This window comes from Delphinapterus leucas, chromosome 18, assembly GCF_059928025.1.
Source record: "Delphinapterus leucas isolate spDelLeu-1000000601 "Yukka" chromosome 18, BTC_Dleu_Yukka2, whole genome shotgun sequence".
In the NCBI taxonomy this organism is placed as follows: domain Eukaryota; kingdom Metazoa; phylum Chordata; class Mammalia; order Artiodactyla; family Monodontidae; genus Delphinapterus; species Delphinapterus leucas.
Genome location: NC_143146.1, coordinates 78,770,186 through 78,793,168, shown reverse-complemented (window position 1 = coordinate 78,793,168; position 22,983 = coordinate 78,770,186). Strand labels below are relative to the sequence as shown.

Below are 22,983 nucleotides of genomic sequence, written 5' to 3'. Positions count from 1 at the left end.
AGAAAAACCACTGGAGGTGAGATTTGAGCAGTCTGCTCACTCTGTTACCTTCCTGAACAGCCTTCAGAGTAAAGACAGTTCATTACTCTCTACCTGATATTTTAAAAAAATGGAAGTAACACAACCTTCCCCAAATGCAGTATATGAGTCTAAAGTTCTACATGGCTTCTTAAAGCATACGTATCCCAAACTGCAATATCAATTAGACATCACATTTGATCTTACTTTGTTAATCTTCGGGTTAAAGGAGAGAACAAATATCAAAATTAAAAGTACAAATTATAAGTCTGACGCCTTTAATTAAATAATTAATTAGTTAGTTAATTCGTTTATTTATTTATTTATTTGCGGTACGCGGGCCTCTCACTGCTGTGGCCTCTCCCGTTGTGGAGCACAGGCTCCGGACACGCAGGCTCAGCGGCCATGGCTCACGGGCCCAGCCGCTCTGTGGCATGTGGGATCTTCCCGGACCGGGGCACGAACCCGTGTCCCCTGCATTGGCAGGCGGACTCTCAACCACTGAGCCACCAGGGAAGCCCCGTTTATTTATTTTAAAGCGGAGCTGACTGTAGTCCAGAGAGGTGTGGGTCTGTCTGGAGTGACCGGCTTCTAAGGGTCAGAGCCCAGAGTGAACACAGGCCTCCTGCCTCTGTGAGGGGCCTCTGCTTCTGCTTCACATCACCGCCGCCATCCACTGCAGCCTCGCTATAGAATCAGAGCTCTAGAATTATGTGAAGGAGAAATCCAGTTCATTCCACAAGACCTTTTAACCATCTTTAGAATATCTAAGGAGGCATTAGGGACTTATAATGTATTTTGTATAGAATTAGGAGATCTACAAGAAGAATTTTATGGAAATTCTGTTTAAAAGTTCATTTTAATGTTAAAATTTTATTATACAAATTTCAGGTTTTATACAGAGAATGTTGGAATTCTTCAACATTCCTCAAGATTTTGAAGTTGCAAAATATAACACCTTGGTAAAAGTAAGAGTCTGATTTCTATTTGGGGGAACAGAACTGTATGAAAGTTCTGTTCTAATTATTTTCCTGTTTGATAACTTTTTTGTTGTTTGAAAAGTTGTGCATATCCTGAATAAATATTCCTTAGTATATGAGTTGATTTTTAATAGTCAAGAAAATTTTTACATTTAAAATTTAATGTTTAATTTTTAGCTTATTGTAAAAGAAATGCATGCTTATAATAAAAATGTAAACAGTATAAAATCTTAATATGACATTAAAAAATAAAGGTACTCCTCCCTGTTATTAACAGTTTCTTGTATTTTAAGAGTAGACACCAAGTCTACTTTGACACCAAGTATTTATACTATGTTGAATTTCCATTATTTTTCATTAGAAAGAAAAACAAAAAACTTTTCCTGCGACGTCATACAAATGCAAAATAACACCAGCATTCAAAATGATGTTCCATTTGTATCTTTTAGATATTTTAATAAAATGTTACTTGAAAATAACATTTCTTCTGTGATTAAGAAAATATGAAAAGTGGTACAGTTTAAACATATACAGGTGTATCTATAGCAAAAATACTGGAAGGAAATATAACAAAATATTAATAGTGATTATATATCTGTAGTAGGACTTCAGATGATTTTTATTTTTTCTATTTACTTTCTATATTTTCTAAATTATATCTGCAAATGAACATGTATCAGTTTTATAATCAACATTTTAAAATGGCGTGTATGGCTTGTTATTTAATGAATGCAGCTTATGAAAGAACAACCTGTTTTCCAGGTAGGGACAGAGGGAGGTAAGGAGACGGCCATGGTGGAGCTGAGGTTCCCCCAGAGCCCCAAGGACCCCGGGGACCACAGCTTTCTGATATCCACACACTTCCTCCTGGCCGACGGCATCGAGGTACAGTCTTCATGTTGACTCCTATGTGTTTATCCACCTTGCTCATAGCTAATTTCTCAGCAAAGGAAAACACTCCCTGGGGTGCAGGTTCCTGTTCCTGTTCTGAGTCACTTATGGAAACTTTCCTAATGTCCACACCTCACAGAGATCCCTTCACACACTTCAACCCATTCTGAGGGTTGTCTTTTTGTCTTGTTTATGGTTTCCTTTGCTGTGCAAAAGCTTTTAAGTTTAAGTCCCATTTGTTTATTTTTGTTTTTTATCCATTACTCTAATAGGTGGGTCAAAAAAGATCTTGCTGTGGTTTATGTCAAAGAGTGTTTTTCCTATGTTTTCCTCTAAGAGTTTTATAGTGTCTGGTCTTACATTTAAGTCTTAAATCCATTTGGAGTTTATTTTTGTGTATGGTGTTAGGGAGTGTTCTAATTTCATTCTTTTACATGTAGCTGTCCAGTTTTCCCAGCACCACTTATTGAAGAGGCTGTTTTTTCTCCATTGTATATTCTTGCCTCCTTTATCAAAGATAAGGTGACCATATGTGCATGGGTTTATCTCTGGGCTTTCTATCCTGTTCCATTGATCTATATTTCTGTTTTTGTGCCAATACCCTAACTGTCTTGATTACTGTAGCTTTGTGGTATAGTTTGAAGTCAGGGAACCTGATTCCTCCAGCTCCATTTTTCTTTCTCAAGATTGCTTTGGCTATTTGGGGTCTTTTTTGTTTCCATACAAATTGTAAAATTTTTTGTTCTAATTCTGTGAAGAATGCCAATGGTAGTTTGATAGGGATTGCATTGAATCTATAGATTGCTTTGGGTAGTACAGTCATTTTCACAATATTGATTCTTCCAATCCAAGAACATGGTATATTTCTCCATCTGTTTATGTCATCTTTGATTTCTTTCATCAGTGTTTTATAGTTTTCCGAGTACAAGTCTTTTGTCTCCTCAGGCAGAATTATTCCTAGGTATTTTATTCTTTTTGTTGCAATGGTAAATGGGAGTGTTTCCTTAATTTCTCCTTCTGATTTTTCATTGTTGTTGTATAGGAATGCCAGAGATTTCTGTGCATTAATTTTGTATCCTGCAACCTGACCAAATTCATTGATTAGTTCTAGTAGTTTCTGGTGGCATCTTTAGGATTTTCTATGTATAGTATCATGTCATCCGCAAACAGTGACAGTTTTACTTCTTCTTTTCCAATTTATATTCCTTTTATTTCTCTTTCTTCTCTGATTGCTGTGTCTTGGACTTCCAAAACTATGTTGAATAAGAGTGGTGAGAGTGGACATCCTTGTCTTGTTCCTGATCTTAGTGGAAATGCTTTCAGTTTTTTACCATTGAGTTTGATGCTTGCTGTGGGTTTGTCATATATGGCCTTTACCATGGTATATTCTTGCCTCCTTTGTCATAGATTAATTGACCAAAGTGTGTGGGTTTATTTCTGGGCTCTGTGTCCTGTTCTATTGATCTATGTGTCTGTTTCTGTGCCAGTACCATACTGTCTTGATTACTGTAGCTTTCTAGTATAGTCTGAAGTCAGGGAGCATGATCCCTCCAGCTCCGTTCTTCTTTCTCAAGATTGTTTTAGCTTGATTTGGCTTTGAGCCTCCCCTAGGTATCTGAGGAATCTAGTAATAGTGACAGTAGAATCAGGAGGGGAGTCACCAGCTTTTTCCAGGGAGTCAAAGGGAAGGAGCAGCTGAATTTTCAAGCCTTGAAGGGAGCAGCAACCATCTAATGTAACTACAGCAAGCCCTTGGCGATCTCAAACCACCCCGTCCCCAAGTATTAAAGAATTCATACATCAAGAGTGGGCCTCTCCCTAGGGAGAGATTCTGCTGCTGTGAAAAAGTAGATTCTCTCCATTTCATTTCACGAATAACGACTTTTTCATATTAATTGTTTTCTAGTTATAAAATTCACGTTCTTTTCTAAAAGCTTAGAAAGTATGTGAAAACATGAAAAAATTAAAGATTGCCCAAAATCTCACCACCCAGCGATAACGCAGAGATAATATAACCACTGTTAGCATTTTGGTATAGAACGTTTTCCCAGTTGGATCACTGATGCTTCTCTGCACCCAGAGGGTGCTGGGAAGCCAACTGTCTGAAATAAAAGTTGTGGTTAGTAACATCTGCCGATTTGCTCAGCACGTTCCGGTAACCAGCCAGCCCCCAAAGCCCGGTCCCTCGGCAGCCCCCTGGTCTGTCCCCACACTCCCCATCTTAGTCACCCCAAGCCATCGTCGATTCTCTCTCCCTCGTCCGCACATCCCCGTTCTGTCAGCTCTGCCTCCAAAAGCCGTTTACCCTTGGCTTCTTGCCTTGAGCAGAGACCACGTCCCTGCAGCAGCAGCCTTCCTGATGTTCCTTCCATCCTGCCCATCCAGTTAACTTTCCCCAAACAACGAGTTAGATCTTAGCACACGCATTTGGCCACGTCCAATAAATGTCACCTCCAAAGCAAAGCCTTTCTTGGCCACCGTCTCTCTGAACCTGGCTGGCTTGCTGAGCAGCACAGAAGATCGGGTGTTTGTCACCTTGACTTCTGTCTCTCTCATCAGAATGTAAGCTCCATCAGGCAGAGCCCATGTTATCTTATTGCCAGTGCTGGTAGAGTACTAGGCACGGGACGTATTTGTTAAATAAATGCATGAGTGTTGAATGAATGAACTTATTCAATTAGTATGTTCTATATATTATATATTCGATAAAATATGGGATCATATTGCTTAATGTCTTATAATGTACTTTTTTCTTTAATTAATTAATTAATTAATTAATTTTTTGGCTGCGTTGGGTCTTTGTTGCTGCACGTGGGCTTTCTCCAGTTGCGGTGCGCGGGGGCTACTCTTCGTTGTGGTGCGCGGGCTTCTCACTGCAGTGGCTTTTCTTTGTTGCGGAACACAGGCTCTAGGCATGCAGACTGCAGTAGTTGTGGCATGTGGGCTCAGTAGTTGTGGCTCGCGGGCTCTAGAGCGCAGGCTCAGTAGTTGTGGCACACAGGCTTAGTTGTTCCGCGGCATGTGGGATCTTCCTGGACCAGGGCTCGAACCCATGTCCCCTGCATTGGCAGGCGGATTCTTAACCACTACGCCGCCAGGGAAGTCCTTATAACCTACTTCAAACACTTATTTTTTGCTATAAGTTTTGCTTTATACCCTTATTTATTTATTTTAAATTTTTAAAAAGTTATTTATTTATTTATTTATTTATTTTTGGCTGTGTTGGGTCTTTCTTTGCTGCTGCGTGTGGGCTTTCTCTAGTTGCGGTGAGCAGGGGCCACTCTTCATTGCGGTGCACGGGCTTCACATTGCAACAGCTTCTCTTGTTGTGGAGGGCAGGCTCCAGGCGTGCAGGCTTCAGTAGTTGTGGCACATGGGCTTAGTGGTTGTGGCTTGTGGGCTCTAGAGCTCAGGCTCAGTAGTTGTGGAGCACGGGCTTAGTTGCTCCGTGGCATGTGGGATGTTCCTGGGCCAGGGCTCAAACTCGTGTCCCCTGCTTTGGCAAGCAGATTCTTAACCACTGCGCCACCAGGGAAGCCCCCCTTATTTATTTTTAAGAGTGTGATTTTTTAAGGGCTGCATAGTATTTCCAAGAAATGTTGCATTGTGATTCATTGAATCAGTTCTCTAATAATAGACATTTGGGTTGTTTTGGGTTTTCTGCTAATAACAATTTTTTATTTTGTTTTCAATTACGTAATCTCAAGGTTTTCTTCTGATTCTTACAGTAAGAGTCCAGTGGGCGTCTTGCAGATCTTTCGAGTTGGCCGACTGAGTGAAACCACAGCGTTTTTGAGCCACCTTGGCAATGTGACGCCCTTGCTGCACAGGTCCCCTGTACAGAGCTTTGTAGGAATCCTGTCCTGGTAAGAGCACGCCATCTTTAGTTTCCGCATTTTTCAGCCTCACAAATGTGAAGTGTTTTGCTTTTTTTTTTCTATAGTACATGGATCTGTTGCATTAAAATCAGCCAGCTTATTGAATTCCAGAGAAAACTGAACACTTTAAATTATAATTAAGTATGTGGTTTAAGTCATAGATTAATTATTATACATATTTTAAAGTGTAGTGCATGGATATGAATTGCTTCTTGAAGACAGTATCATGCGAATAGGGGACTCTCTATTTCCTGACTCTTCTGTGTGTATCTAGTCTAGGGATAGTCCAGAAATTAGGGTGCCCAGATACCATGAAATATCTATTCAAAACATAGCTCTAATTTTCTGTTTGCTTTGAATAACACTTAATACTGTGGCTGAAACTGAAGTCACAAGGAGCAGGGGGAAAACATGATTAAATCTGTATCCTTAGTTAAATATCTAAGCAGAAACGTAAAAAGAGAGACTTCCCTGGTGGCACCGTGGTTAAGGATCCGCCTTCCAATGCAGAGGACGCGGGTTCGATCCTCATCGGGGAACTAAGATCCCACATGCCTCGGAGCAACTGAGCCCGCCGGTCACAGCTACTGAGCCTACGCTCCACAAGGAAAGATCCCATGTGTGGCAACTAAGACACAATGCAGCCAAAAAAAAAAAAAAAAAAAAAGAACGAAGAAAAAAAAGAAACGTAAGATCCATCTGGAGGGACTTCCCTGCTGGCGCAGTGGTTAAGCATGGTACACACACACACACACACACACACACACACACACACACACATGCACGTAATTTGGTTATGTTTTTTCAAAAGGCAAGATAATGGGAAAACTAATAAAACTAATAAAATATTATCTAGAGGGGGAAGGGGAGGAGACAAGGATGGAAGTTAGGTTTCTCCTAATGTACATTGTTTTATGGTTTTGACTTTGAAACTATGAAAATATCTTACATAATAAAGATCAGATATCAGGGAATGGAGATTGAATATGTTAAATTATGCCATGGGGACGTAGTCAGCAATGTCTGGAATACGAGGAAATAAATGGCAAGAGAAAAAAGAGAGGGGGCTTCCCTGGTGACGCAGTGGTTGAGAGTCCGCCTGCCGATGCAGGGGACACGGGTTCGTGCCCCGGTCTGGGAAGATCTCACATGCCGCAGAGCGGCTGGGCCCGTGAGCCATGGCCACTGAGCCTGCGCGTTCGGAGCCTGTGCTCCGCAACGGGAGGGGCCAAAAAAAAAAGAGAGAAAAAAGAGGGGAGAGGTGAAACCTATAACTTAAAGGATATTTGAAATGAGGCAATATGTAGCCTTTGTTTGGATCCTGATTTGAACAAAACCCATTGTATTAAAAAAACCCCAACAGTTACAGAAATTTAAACGTTACCTGGATATTTTGTGATATTAAAGAATTATTCATTACTATCTTTAAGTTTCATGCTTAGGAAAAAGTTCTTATCCCTTAGAGATAACATACTTACAGATGAAATTAAAATAAACTAGTAGGTCTATTTGTACCCTCTCACAAGAACTGATTAAATTCTCTACTCCCAGGGAACTCCCTGCCAGTCCAGTGGTTAGGACTCCGGGCTTTCACTGCCGAGGACTCAGGTTCAGTCCCTGGTCGGGGAACTAAGATCCCACAAGACAGGCAGCCAAAAATAACAAAAAAACAAACAATGTCACACAAGCAATATTGTGTAATTGCAGAGGCAGGATTTGAACCCATCTCTTAACCACCACACTACTCTGATGGCCCTTTCCCAGTTCACAGGGGAAGAAAATCAAAGATGGAGAGAATTCTCCAAATTTTCAGTTTCCCCCCATATTCTTTAGTATATATTACCATTTGTTTGCTAAGAGGTTCTAGCAGATAACAAAACAAATGAGGAAGTAGCTAATTAATATTAATGAAAAATCTCAGAATTTTTCTGAGTCTTCAGTAGACTTGAATATTTGACACCATTTTCTGAACACAAATTTGAAGTTTTTACGTTATGCACATTTTACTAGTAAGTTGTTCGTGGTTTGCGTGCTAAAATTAAATATATGCCAGTTTCTTGGGTGACTCTCGGGTACTTTACAGGTAAAGAATCCAGTTGAGAATTCCTGGGACAGTAGAAAGCAGTTTGTAAAGTAGCGTTGAGCCTGTACTCAAAGAGTGGAAAGGGGGCGACAGCAAACAAACATATGAAGGGGAGAAGAAGCTTGAGTTTATTCCCGTCTTACCCCTAGGTTCTTCATGACCTTTTTTTTTTTTTCTTAGATTCCATATATATGTGTTAGCATATGGTATTTGTTTTTCTCTTTCTGACTTACTTCACTCTGTAGGACAGACTCTAAAGACACAGACCTACTAGAGCATGGACTTGAGGACACGGGGAGGGGGAAGGGTAAGCCGTGACAAAGTGAGAGAGTGGCATGGACATATATACACTACCAAATGTAAAATGGATAGCTAGTGGGAAGCAGCCGCATGGCACAGGGAGATCAGCTCGGTGGTTTGTGATCACCTAGAGGGATGGGATAGGGAGGGTGGGAGGGAGGGAGACGCAAGAGGGAAGAGATATGGGAACATATGTATATGTATAACTGATTCACTTTGTTATAAAGCAGAAACTAACACACCATTGTAAAGCAATTACACTCCAATAAAGATATTAAAAAAAAAAGAAGCTTGAGTTGTCCTGGAGGCAACAAGAACGTCTGCGAAGCATGTGGAAGCCGGGCAGCGAGGAGGTTACTATATTTCAAATGTTTTGAATAAGTTCAAAGCACCATGTCAGGCCACTGGAAGAACTTTCATAAAATGTCAGAAAGGAAAAGAAAAAAGTCAGAGAGAACTGCTTTTACTAAGTATCATAATTTTTGACAGATTTTGTCTGATATAATGTGCTGGATTTGGTACCACATTACATTTCATATATAATTATATTCTGAAGTTGATGGAAAAATGTTTTTAATCTAGGAATATTCCCTGGGATTTTGAGAAAATAAAGAAAGCAAGTGAATGGCTGAGAAGAATTGAAGGGCAGTATCCATCTATCTGCCAACGGCTCGAGCTGGGGAAAGACTAGGACTCTGCCACCAAACAGCTGCTGGGGCCCCAACTCGGATACACCACTTCCCCTCTTCACAGACTTCTTAAGTACAGTCAAGGCTGAAGCACATGAACTTGTCTTTTAAACTTTTTTCATGCTTCCATGTATACAATAATCAGATACTAATAGATACCTATAATGAAATCTAATTATGATTTTATTCAGTGTAGCAGTCACTTTAAAATAAGTGGAAGCAGTCTATTGTTTTAATGAACGAACAAGCAATTATAAAATTAAAATTCCAGGGAATTCCCTGGCAGTCCAGTGGATAGGACTCCGAGCTTTTAGTACCAGGGACCTAGGTTCCACCCCTGGTTGGGGAGCTAAGATCCCACAAGCTGAGCAGCACAGCCAAAAAAAAAGTTTTTTTAATAAAAAAATTTAAAATTCCAGTATTACAGACTTTCTGTGTTTGAATACTTTAAGGTGATGAGAGATGCATTGGGGTGGTGCTGGAAGCTTATTTCCTTCTCCCCTCTCAGGAGGCTGGCAGGGAGCCGGTGCAGCCAGGCTGAGCAAGCTGGGAGGAAACAAGGCCTTTTTCTGGGCCGGGTGTTGAACCTGGGCCCACCTGGCACTTGGTGTGCACGCTCCCTGCTGTGGACCCTCATCTGCAGATCCCTGTGCAGCTTTTTTTTTGGCTGCACCACGCAGCTTGTGGCATCACAGGTCCCTGACCAGGGATCCAACCGGCCCAGCAGTGAAAGCACGGAGTCCTAACCACTGGACCGCCAGGGAAGTCCCTGGACACCTTTCTTATTGTTTAGAGAAACTAGGTGTCCCGAGCAATTCTTTGGTGGATCTTGCTTTTGGTGTTGCATCTAAAAATCTCATCACCAAACGAAGGCCATCTAGATTTTCTCCTCTGTTATGTTCTAGAAGTTTTATAGTTTTGCATTGTTTGTTTAGGCCTCTGATCCATCTTGAGTTTTTCTTGTGAAGGGAGTGAGGTCTCTGTCCAGCCTACTCCACACGATGCCTTCCAGCCCATTTCCGCTCTGTCTTTACGTACAACCCCGGTGTCTTTGACATACAGTCTTTTTTTTTTTAAATATTTATTTATTTATTTATTTTTGGCTGTGTTATGTCTTCGTTTCTGTGCGAGGGCTTTCTCCAGTTGCGGCAAGCGGGGGCCACTCTTCATCGCGGTGCGCCGGCCTCCCACTATTGCGGCCTCTCTTGTTGTGGAGCACAGGCTCCGGACGCGCAGGCTCAGCGGCCATGGCTCACGGGCCTAGTTGCTCCGCGGCATGGGGGATCTTCCCTGACCAGAGCTCGAACCCGTGTCCCCTGCATCAGCAGGCAGATTCTCAACCACTGCGCCAAGACTGACATACAGTCTTGGCTGTCCTCCCACCCGTCCTGCCCATCACCCCTCACGCACACAGGTGCAGGGTTTCCTTCCTGCTGCGGGGCCTGCCCGTCTGCCTCTCCAGTGGCTCCCAACACCCTGATGAGGGACCCTGTGAGCCTGCTGGTGCCCGAGGGAATGGGAGGCTTGTGAGGAGCTGCCTAAAGGCCTCCTCCCACCTTCCTCCCCGATGAGGCAAGAAGCTCAGGACCTGTCCCACTACTCACACTGCAGACATCCGGCTCCATTCGGGGCCGTGGGCCCAAGGCCAAGGGGAGCTGGCATCTTTGACTACTCTGCCTTTTGCTGTTTATATGTGTATAAACCATCTAAATCTGAAACGGGCTTGTTATATCTTTACTGGCCAAATCAGTCAGGTCTTGGCCCTGGCCTGCCCTGCTTGTTTGCTTGACGTAATTACAGAAGACAAACCGGGTACCTCCTTACATTGTTACTGGAGACGTATACTAGTAAAACAAAATTTTGCAATGTTTATCAAAATTTAAATCACAATGCGGTGGTCATTTCATAATGTATAGAAATATCGAATTACTATGTTATGCACCAGGAACTAATATAGTGTTGTAGGTCAATTATGCTTCCAAAAGAAACAAGCAAACTCATGGAAAAAGAGATCAGACCTGTGGTTACCAGAGATGGGGGTGGTGGAAGGGGAGAGTGCGCAAAGGTGGTCCAAAGGTGCAAACTTCCAGTCATACGACAAGTAAGTACTAGGGTCGTGATGTGCAGCATGACGAATGGAATGAGCGTTGCTGTGTGTTACATAAAAGGGTTGTTCGGAGACTAAATCCCAAGAGTTCTCTTCACAGGAAAAATATTTTTCTTTTATTTTGTGTCTATTTGAGATGATGGATGTTCACTAGACTTACCGTGGTCATCATTTCATCGTGTATGTTAGTCATACCATTATGCTGTACATCTAAAACTTACACAGTGCTGTATGTCAATTATATCTCAATAAAACTGGAAGAAAAAATTAAATCACTACGCTCTTTGACATATAAATTCCGCTAGTAGGAACTCTACTTCTAGAAATTCATCTTACAGAAATATGGACACACCAACACATGCATGTATTATATGTGCATACATACACAGTGCAGTGGCAGAGCATGTGCAATAGAGCTCATTTCAAAAGTTGTATAAGGGCTTCCCTGGTGGCACAGTGGTTGGGGGTTTGCCTGCCGATGCGGGGGACATGGGTTCGTGCCCCAGTCCGGGAGGATCCCACGTGTCGTGGAGCGGCTGGGCCCGTGAGCCATGGCCACTGAGCCTGCACATCCAGAGTCTGTGCTCCGCAATGGGAGAGGCCACAACAGTGAGAGGCCCGCAAAAAAATAAAAAAAGTTGTATAAATGGGTGTTTATATATGTATGAGATAAAAATCCGTCAGGTCATATTCCAAACTAGTTACCTTTGAGGAACAGGAACTTTATTTCTATCTTATACATTTTTGAATTAATTGAAAAAATTTTACAATGAACATATATACTTAATTTCAAAAATACATAAAAGCAGAGTAAATAGTGTAATTAACTCCCTCAAGACTTAAAATGCTTTGTCAAGTTTTTGGACGCTTAGAACAGCCTTCTTTTCCCTCTTCTTTTGCTGCTGAGGAGACGGGTTGGCTCTCCTACACGATGTCCCACATTCTGGACATGTCTGTTTCCATTTCTCTTTCCCCATATTTCTTGTAAACTGGAAATTAGATCTAAAGTCCTGAGTAGATTAAGGATCAGCATTTCTGTCAACATGAGCCATGAAGGCTGGTTGTTCTACTTTAATAATGCTAACATTGATCAGCAGGTTTCCACTGTGGAGTTGTTTGCCTGCAGCCAACACTCACCTGTGGACAGATACTTTGGCATCCAGTTTCTCTTCATTCAGCTAACGATTCTGTTGTCTGAATCATTTTATGAAATATTGTGGTTCTCTATTTTTTATTCTATACTTGTTATCTGGAATTCTTGTGAAACAATCAGCTGTCCCCCATCAACTAACGTTGCTTTATAATATTTTTTAAACTTATTTAAAAAAAATATGGAAGCATTAGAATTGCTGTGTCTTCCCTTAGAGATGAGAGTGCCTGGCGGGCAGGCTATGGTGTAGCGATCGCTGTGTTCCTAATGCCTAGGATGCCTTCTGTGAGCCAACTCAAACATCTGGCGCTGCTCTCAAAAGGCGCCTGCCAGATCATAGTCTTAAATGAACTCAGGGAGCCCATTTAAAAGAGTTAATTTTGTAAATTAAGTTGCCAGGTGAAAATTGTCACTCGAGGATGAGGTCATTAGCCACCACAGCTGCGGACCTTCAAGGCCCCCTGAGAGGAGCTCAGGGCGGAGATCAGGAGTGAGGCGCTCTGTGCTCTGGGAAAAGCTGGAGAAGGTTTTAGGAGCCCGGTTCTCGCCTCCCCTCACATCTAGAAAGGCACAAAATCATTAACGGGGCGTCCGCTCCTCGTGGCCAGCAGCAGCGCGTGCTTGACCGCTCGTCTGCTGGCTGGTCACCCAGGCCCTGAGCTGCTGAGGCGCTGTCCCCTGGACATAGCTCTAATTTTGCCCCAAATAAAACCCAACTCGCAACTCTCACCTTGTGCATTTATTTTCAGTCGACAAAGTTCACTGTTAAATAAAAAGCTCGCTGCTACAAAGACTTTATTTGCAATTCAAACTGAGAAATATTTCAGCTAGCAACTCTGGGCGACAATTCATTTTGAGGGGTGACTATTTTTGTCAATCATTCATAACGTGTACAAATTACTTTTATCACCTCCTCTGATTTTTCTCAGTGGGAATTAAAAAAACAAAACAAAACCCTACTAGAAATTGGAAAATAAATGTTTTCCTTATCTTTAAACAGCACTCCCTAAAATATAACAGCACTATGAGCTGTGTTTGATTGGATCCTTCACAGGCGTTAATCGAATCAAAATCACCCAGATAAGGGTCACCTGCTCTGGGCAGCGGGCGGCACGAAGAGAACCCGCCACGAACCTGACCCGCGCGCTGACCCTCTCGCCCCGCCCACTTCTCGCCCAAGTCCCGCAATCCCCGCCCACTAGCGCTACAGTGCAGCCTCCGCTCCGCGGCTCCCTTCCCCTCAGCCCACACCCCGCCCACGCTCCTCAAGCCCCGCCCACCGGCGCTACACCGCGGCCTCTCCTAGCGCCTCCATCGGCCTGCTCTTCCTTCCGCCCGGGGCACCCCCTCTCGGCCAGCCCACCCGCTTCCTGTGGGTGGTGCGGGGCTCCGGCGCGCCCGCCTGACGTGATTGTTGTGCGCGCGCGTCGCTCTGGGGGCCCGAGCCCGCCATTGGCGTTTTCTAGTCAGCGGCCTTCTGCTGGCGGGGGTTCGGGGCCGAGCGCGGGGCGCGCGTCGCAACCGTTCTCCCCGCGGCTGGCAGAGCTCCGTTATGGCTGCGGCGGAGGCGGAGGGGGCGACCGCGGCTGCAGTTCCTGGTTCGGGTGCCGACGGCAGTGTCAAGTCGCCCGGAGTCGAAGGAGAGGGAAGAGGAGCGGTGGGCAAAGAGAAGGACGCGGCCGCGAAAGGAGCGGAGGCCGTCGGGGACAGTGAGGATGACGGCGAGGATGTGTTCGAGGTGGAGAAAATCCTGGACATGAAGATCGATGGGGTACGTGCGGAGCCTGGGCCGGGGGGAGGCTCACGCGCGGCGGTCGGCGCGGCCGGGGTGGTGCTGCCCGCTCAGGAGGCGCTGGAGGCGGTGTAGACGGATGTCCACGGCGCGGGGACATTGAGAGGAGGCTTCCTTCTTAGGCCCCGTCCGCGCCATCCCCATCCCCATCCCCGGGGGACGGCGTCTCGGGTCTGAGAGCCTGAGCATCCTCGCCCGCTCTCCCTGTGCGGCGTGTGCCAGCAGCCTCGCAGGAACCTTCAGTTCCTCGCCGCGCCCAGCCCGGCGCTTCCCGCTCAGTGTCTCTGTGAAAGCCGTGTTTCACCCTGGTCCCCGCAGAGTGTGGTGCTTCCCCATTTATGCCCTTCAAGCTTATCGTTCTTTACATGTTTGTCTCCTGCTAGATTGTAGGCTCCTTTGGTAGACTATGCTTTTTATTAATTTGTTATCGCTGGCACTTTAACCCAGTGCCTAGCATGCCGTGATTGCTTTGTGTATATCAGATTGAGTGAATGAATTGTGGGCTGGAGGCTGGGGGAAGATGAGAGGGTGGGAGGATGGGCAATGGGAAAATAATCTGTTTTAGTAAATAGGTGTAAGATGACCAAAGGCCCTACACGGTGGTCGTTCTGTATATTGTGTTCTTTTTATTTATTTTAGTTTTTTGCGGTACGCGGGCCTCTCACTGCTGTGGCCTCTCCCGTTGCGGAGCACAGGCTCCGGACGCGCAGGCTCAACGGCCATGGCTCACGGGCCCAGCCGCTCCGCGGCATGTCGGATCTTCCAGGACCGGGGCACGAACCCGTGTCCCCTGCATCGGCAGGCGGACTCTCAACCACTGCTCCACCAGGGAAGTCCCCCTGTGTTCTTTTTATTGTCTGTTATTTCCCATTTGTCATACGCTACCTTATATTAATTTTTTTTGTCCATTCATTCAGCAGCCTTTTTTTGTTTTCAACTACTGCATGGGTAGGTGCTGTGTTAGGTCCTGAGGATATAGAGATGAGTTGTAGCATACACAGTTGCTGACATTAAAGATTCTCCTGGAGCTTCCCTGGTGGCGCAGTGGTTGAGAGTCCGCCTGCCGATGCAGGGGACACGGGTTCGTGCCCCGGTCTGGGAAGATCCCACATGCCGCGGAGCGGCTGGGCCCTTGAGCCATGGCCGTTGAGCCTGCGTGTCCGGAGCATTCTCCTGTACAGTGGGGGATAAATAACCGAAATCCAGCGTCATCAATCTTATTGTTAGTTGCAGTAAAGATACGGACATTTCTATGTATAATTTTCCCAGATACCTTGTAAGCACCTTGAGGTGATAGGTGTATCACCTGCGTTTAACATAGTGCTTGGCAGGTGAAAGATATTCAGAAAATATTTGGTTAGGAGGGTAATATCTTCAGAATTGTTGATTCACTTCTTTTACAATATTCAATTTTGCCAGTTCCAAAGAATTGTAGGCACTGTACCTAAAGCCCCACATTAAAAAAAATTTTTTTCTTTCATTTAAATGGAATCTCACTATATTTGTTTGGTGTGTGTCTGCATTTTTTGCTCAACAATATCTTTGTGAGATTTATTCCATGTTGTTGGAGCTATAGTTTCTTTCCTTTTCATTGCTGCATAGTTGTTGGCCCTCAAACAACTTGGGGCCTAGGGGTGCCTGACCCCTGTACAGCTGAAAAGCCACTTATAAACTCCCCCAAAACCTAACTAATAGCCTGCTAACAGAAGGGGAAGCCTTACCCATAGTAGAAACAGTCACTTAACACATATTTTGTATATTATGTGTATTGTATACTGTATCCTTAATTAAAAAGTAAACTAAAAAGAAAATATTTAAAAAATCAGAAGGAAGAGAAAATGTATTTACAGTAATTTACACCCTAAGTATACATCTTCTGTTTATGAGATGAATTGCTTGTCAGAACCTACATCAATATTGTCTTATATGATACAAAACACTGTAGATGTTATATGTATTACCAGCACTGGACATCAAAAATGAAAAGATAATGTGAAAAAGTTTATTGATTCATACTTTATGGTAGCCTAGTATAATCGATAAAATTGCTTCCCAGTAGCCTAGCCTAGACACTAATGAATGAATTGTTAGAAAATTTTTGTGGCGTATGGTATTACAGTCATATTCATAGTACAGTATCAGAAACATTATTACATTTTTAAAGAAGTCACTTACCTGTAATAATCTAATACTCACTTTCTCCAATTAGAAAAGAATATGGTAATATAATTCTTTGAAAGCAGAGTTATAAAATGTTAAGAAAACTAACACATTAATTTTACATTAAATATCACACACCTTATGTCTTTGTGATGATCGACCAGTATTTACATATACTTTATGCATTCATTGCATACCTTTTTCTTAATCATTTCAGTACTTATGGCTATGTGTTTCGTCTGTGACTTTTTTCAGATTGTCGGAAATCTCCAAAAAATTTTCATATATACATATATATATATATATTTTGGCTGTGTTGGGTCTTTGTTGCTGCACGCAGGCTTTCTCTAGTTGTGGTGAGCGGGGGCTACTCTTCATTGCGGTGTGTGGGCTTCTCATTGCAGTGACTTCTCTTGTTGTGGAGCACGGGCTCTAGGCGTGTGGGCTTCAGTAGTTGTGGCACATGGGCTCAGTAGTTGTGGCTCGTGGGCTCTAGAGTGCAGGCGCAGTAGTTGTGGTGCACGGGCTTAGTTGCTCCGCAGCATCAAAAGTGAAACATCAAATGGACATCAAAAGAGATGTGGGATCTTCCCGGACCAGGGCTCGAACCCGTGTCCCCTGCATTGGCAGGCCGACTCCTAACCACTGTGCCACCAGGGAAGTCCAAATTTTCTAATATATTTATTGAAAAATATCTGCATATAGGTAGACCCCGCAGTTCAAACCCATGTTTTTAAAGGATCAACTGTATTCAGTTGTATGAACATATTACAGTCTCTCTTTTCTACTGTTGATGGGCATTTGGGTTTCCAGTTTTTGGTTATTGTGAATAATGCTTCTGTGAACTTTATTGAACATGTCTCCTGGTGTATTGTGCACAAATGTTTCTCTTGGTTGTATACACCTAGGAGTGGAATTGTTCAGACAGGATGCATGTGTCTTCAGCTTTAAGTGGAAACTGTTTTTGAAATTGGTTGTACCAATTTACACTACTGCTAATGTTTTATGAGAATTCCTTTTGTTAAGCATCCTATCGGCGCTTGATATTGTCAGTCTTTATACTTTTAGCCAGTACTGGTGGGGTATCTGATGGTATTTCCTACTTGTAATTTATATTTCTTTGGATTCTGTGCTAGTAATCAGTGTTGAAATCATTGAGCATCTTTTCATATATTGGGTTGGCCAAAAATCGGACTTTTTGGCCAACCCAATACTTATTTTTTGGTCATTTGGTTATGTTTTATGAAGTGCCTGTTCAGATCTCTTTCTACTTTGTCTTTCTTTATTAATTTGTTGTATTCTAGATTCAAATCCTTTGTGGGTGATGTCATGTATATCTCTTTTCCTGCTATGTCTTTTTTGGTCAGTAGAAGTTCATATGATTAATGTAGAAAAACTTAATCTTTGTCTTGATGTTGAGTGCTTTTTTTTTTTTTTTTTTTTGCTGTACGCGGGCCTCTCACCGTTGTGGCCTCTCCCGTCGCGGAGCACAGGCTCCGGACGCGCAGGCCCAGCGGCCACGGCCCACGGGCCCAGCCACTCCGCAGCACGTGGGATCCTCCCGGACCGGGGCACGAACCCATGTCACCTGCATCGGCAGGCGGACTCCCAACCACTGCGCCACCAGGAAAGCCCAATGTTGAGTGCTTTTTATGTCTGGTTTGAGAAATCTTTCCCTACCCTAAATATTCTCTTTTTTTTTTTTCCTGAAAGCTCTGTTGTTTTGCCTTTCAGATTTTATATTTACATTTCACTTGGAATTGATTTTGTGTATAGTGTAATGTAGGGATCAGGTTTCATTGAGCAAATCTGTCTTTTTATTCTTTAATAATGCCTTATAAATTTTAGAATCAACTTGTCAATTTCCTTTCACACATTAAAAACTTTGAATTTTTATTGGGATTCGCATTGAATCTGTGGGTAAATTTAGGATCAATTTAATTTCTTTCAATAATGTTTTATAGCTTTCTGTGTTGAGGTCTTAGTAAGTTGATTTTTAGGTATAATTGATATTTTTGATGCAGTGGTAAATGGTCTTTTGAAAAGTTTCATTGTTTTATTTGTTGCTCATACAATTAATTTTTGTGTATTTACCCTTTGTTAAAGAAATTCCATTTATTTCTAGTTGCTAAATACTTTTATTGCGAAAGGATGTTGAATTTTATTAAATTTTTTCCTGCATCTGTTAAGATGATCGCATAATTTTTCTCCCTTATATCACTAATGTGATAAACTACATTGATTTCCTAATGTTAAATCAACTTTGTGTTCATAGAATAAACCAAAGTTTGTTGTGATGTTACCCATTTTTAGTGTTAGATTATATATTTACTATTTCATTTATTTCTGCTTTTTCTTTTTTTATAAATTTATTTTATTTATTTTTTATTTTTGGCTGCATTGGGTCTTCGTTGCAGTGCGCCAGCTTCTCATTGTGGTGACTTCTCTTGTTGCAGAGCATGAGCTTTAGGCGCGCGGGCTTCAGTAGTTGTGGCACATGGGCTCGGTAGTTGTGGCTCGTGGGTCTAGAGCACAGGCTCAGTAGTTGTGGCGCATGGGCTTAGTTGCTCCGTGGCATGTGGGATCTTCCCGGACCAGGGCTCGAACCCGTGTCCCCTTCATTGGCAGGCGGATTCTTAACCACTGTGCCACCAGGGAAGCCCAACAAAAATTTTTAGCTAATTATCTAGTATATACAACCTAAGAGGATAAGAGGATGGACCATCTGCTGCCATTTAGTTTGTCCCACTGATTAAGCGAAAAGAAAATGTGGCTACCAAGAAAATAGACATTTGGGGAATTTTGAAGATAAGTTTATAGATCCCAGGGCTATCATGAAATTTCTTAATATACAGCAAAGTCTTGGGCAATATTTGGGTTGACATTAGTCCTATAAAAAAAACATGTAATTCAGGTTTTCATTTGTTTTGTATACTGCTATACACATAGTGACCCTCAGTAAATATTTGTTGAATGAATGAATGAAGCAAAACTGCTGAAATGAAGGCTGTTAACAATTATCAGTCAGTTAAATCTGGAGCTAAAATTGAGATGTATTCCTTGTACTTGAGAATGATTGTTAATACTCCCTCATTCTCATTGACTAGATCAAACCTAATTGATAACAAGTATTAAATTTATATGTGTTCATTACTGCCTTTTTTTTTTTAATCATCAGAAAAGTTGCAAGAATTGTGTAGAATCTCCCATACGCCTTTACCCGGATCCCCCAGTTGTTGATATTGGCTTTATTTTTTTCTCTCTTTATTTATATACATTTTTTTCTGGCCCATTTGAAAGTAAATAGTGTTTTTTAAAAGCAACTTTGAGTAACACATTTAGCACTATTTTTATGCACACAAAACTAAGGTGGCCCACAGATAAGGATCTTTGGTCTCCGAGTCCTGTTGTTGGGTACATTCAGGCATCCCTCCACTCCCCTGTAGCGGTGTAACTTCTCCTGTGGTATTTGTGCCAAGAGCAGGAGTGCCGCCACGAGGACCTAAGCAAGCCGCTCTCTCACCTTGGTTTATCTCCAGTTTTAACTGCGCCTTCATAGAAGCTCTTACAAGGTTGTGTATTAATAGTTTTCTCTTTCCACACTGTTTTGCTAAAAAGCATACGCATGCATTTTCAGTTGTTATAATCACTGCCCTGCACCCAGTTATACAGCTGAACCGTTAAACTGACATGCTTTCTCTTTCTTTTTGGGGGGGGGGGCCACCATGCAGGATCTTAGTTCCCTGACCACGGATCAAACCCACGCCCTGTGCAGTGGAAGCTCGGAGTCTTAACCACTAGACTGCCAGGGAATTCCCAACATAGACTCTTAATTATTATTTTAAAATTATAAAGATTTTCAGGATTATTTCTGAAAGTTAAGAGGCTACTCTTTTCCCACTATTTCTTAGTTTCTAATCCTGTTAGATGCTAATGCTTGGTCTTTCTACAGATGGCAGAATGATAGAAAGGCAGTGTGGGCATGATGGAAGGGTGCAATGGGAGGGAACAGTGGTTGGCAGTCAGTTTCGAAAGTTTATTGCCTTGGTGGTTGTATGAATAAAATCAGACAAGTGTTAAGAGTATAGCTAGAATGGTGCTCTGCAGTTCGTGCAGAAAACTATTGCATGAGTATGTTCTTGCTTCTCAGTGAGATTGGGTATTGAGCAGAAAAGAAAAATCAGAAATCTGGAAAAGCAAGAATTTGGAATATATATGACAAAGATTTAATAGCCATCAAGTATTAAAAAGAAAGGGAATCCCCTGGCAGTCCAGTGGTTACGACTTGGTACTTTCGCTGCCATAGCCTGGGTTCAATCCTTGGTGGGGGAACTGATCCCGCAAGCCGCGTGGCAAGGTCAAAAAAAGAAGTATTAAAGAGAAAAATTCTCATAAATGAGCAAGAAAATGGGCAAAAGATACAACAGGTAACTTTAAAATATTGTTGATGTAGTTTATATATATGATTTTATATGTGTATCTTAAACTTTTTCATTTCAACCATTTTTCAGTGTGTGGTTCAGTGGCATTAAGTACATCCACACTGATGTGCAGTCATCATCACCATCCAGCTCTGGAACTCTTCCATCTTCCCAAGCTGAAACTCTGTACCCATTAAATAGTAATTCCCTCTTCTCCCTCCCCTCAGCCCCTGGCAGCCACTATTCTCCTTTCTGTCTTCATGAGTTTCCCTATTCTAGGTACTTCATATAAATGGAATCATAAATACTGGGTTGGCCAAAAAGTTCATTTGGGTTTTTACAGAACGAACTTTTTGGCCAGTTCAGCATTTTCCTTCTGTGTCTGGCTTATTTCACCTAGCATAATGTTTTTTAAGGTTCATCCATATTGTAGCATGTGTTAGAATTTCCTTCCCTTTTAAGGCTGAATAATCCATTATATGTGTACACCACATTTTGTTTATATATTCATCTGTTGATTGTTTGTTTGGGTTGTTTCCCACTTTATAGCTATTGTGAATAATGCTGCCCTGAAATGTGTGTTCAGATATCTGTTTGAGTCTCTGTTTTCAGTTCTTTTGGGTATATACCTTGGAGAAGAATTACTGTTTTATGAGGTAATTCTGTTTAACTTTTTGAGGAGTTGCCAAACTGTTTTCCACAGCAGTTGTACCATTTCAGATTCCCACCATCAATGTGAGAACGTTCTCATTTCTCCACATCCTCACCAACACTTGTTACTTTCTATGTTTTTGTTTGACCTAGTGGGTGTGAGGTAGTAACTTGTGGTTTTAAAATTTGCGTTTCCCAAAGGACTAATGATGTTGAGCATCTTTCCATGTGCTATTGGTCGTTGGTATATCTTCTTGGAGAAATGTCTATTCATGTCCTTCCTTTGTCCTTTTTTTTTTTTTTTTTTTTTTTTTTTTTTGCGCTACACGGGCCTCTCACTGTTGTGGCCTCTCCCGTTGCGGAGCACAGGCTCTGGACGCGCAGGCCCAGCGGCCACGGCTCATGGGCCTAGCCGCTCCGTGGCATGTGGGATCTTCCCGGACCGGGGCACAAACCCGTGTCCCCTGCATCGGCAGGCGGACCCCCAACCACTGCGCCACCAGGGAAGCCCCCCTTTGTCCATTTTTAACTGTGTTGTCTCGTTTTGGGGTTGGAGGAGTTTTTTTAAAAAAATATATTCTGGATGTTGATCCCTTATGAGATGTCATTTGGAAATATTCTCTCCAGTTACATGGGTTTCCTTTTCACTCTATTGATAATGTCCTTTGACGCACAAAAGTTTTTGTTTTTGATGAAGTTATTTTACCTATTTTTTTCTTTTGTTTGGGCTTTTGATGTTTTGATGTATATATACCTTGCTCACTTCATATATACATGCTCACTTCATGTCTCTGTGTCACATTTTGGTAATTCTCACAATATTTCACACTTTTTCATTATTTCTATATTTGTTATGGTGATCTGTGACCAGTGATTTTTGATGTTACTATGGCAAAAAGATTACCGCTCACTGGAGACTCAGATGATGGTTAGCATTTTTTAGCAATGAAGTGTTTTTTAATTAAGGTAGGTGCATTGTTTTCTTAGATAATGCTACTGCATACTCAGTAGACCAAGGTATAAATATAAACATAACATTTATATGCACTGCAAAACCGAAAAAATTGTGGGACCTGCTTTATTGTGATATTTATTGCAGTGGTCTGGAGCCAAACTCACAATATCTCTTAGGTATGCCTGTATCCAAGAATTCATTGTCAAATCCAAGGTCCTGAATATTTACCCCTGTGTTTTCTTCTAAGAATTTTATGGTTTTAGCTTTTAAATTTAGGTCTTTGATCTATTTTGAGTTAATTTTTGTGTATGGTGTGAGATAGGGATTTAACTTCATTCTTTCATATGTGAAAATCCAGTTGTCCCAGCACAATTTGTGTCCCTGTTCATTGGACTTGGCACCTTTATCAAATATCAGTTGGCCTTAGATGTGTGGGTTTATTTCTGGACTCCATGTATCTGTTCTTATGCCAGTACCATACTGTTTTGATTATTGTGGCTCTGTAGTAAAATTAGAAATCAAGAAGTGTGAGTCCTCCAAATTTGTTCTTTTTCAAGATTGTTTTGCCTATTCAGGACTTCTTCCAATTCCATATGAATTTGCGGTTTGTCTTTACTACCTTTGCAAACGAGGCTATTGGAATTTTGATAGGGACCTGAGGTCACTTTGGTAGTGTTGACATCTTAACAGTATTAAGTCTTCCTACCAAAGAACACAGATGTCTTTCCATTTACTTGTATCTTCTCTAATTTCTTTCAGCAGTGTTTTGTAGTTTTTAGTATGCAAGTCTTTTATGTCCTTAGCTAAGTTTATTCTTGAGTATTTTATACTTTAGATGCTATTGTAAATGGAATTGCTTTCTTAATTTCATTTTTGGTTTGGGCATTTCAGATGTATAGAAACAATTA

General features: G+C 42.1%; 1 protein-coding gene across 5 annotated transcripts in view; it reads left to right on the top strand.

Annotated features, from left to right (window-relative positions):
* Positions 1-13,492: 13,492 nt before the first annotated feature.
* The window catches only part of MPHOSPH8 (M-phase phosphoprotein 8), a 49,314-nt gene continuing 39,823 nt past the window's right edge, over positions 13,493-22,983 (top strand). For 2 of the 5 annotated variants that reach the window (XR_016388756.1, XM_089899789.1), the window contains exon 1: positions 13,493-13,867. Coding sequence is in view for 4 of the 5 variants with exons in the window: in XM_089899789.1 (XP_089755915.1) it covers positions 13,649-13,867 (219 nt within the window). In the remaining variant the exon portion in view is untranslated. The remainder of the gene's footprint in view (positions 13,868-22,983) is intronic. The other 3 variants (XM_022574439.3, XM_022574438.3, XM_089899788.1) reach the window with 2 other exon arrangements.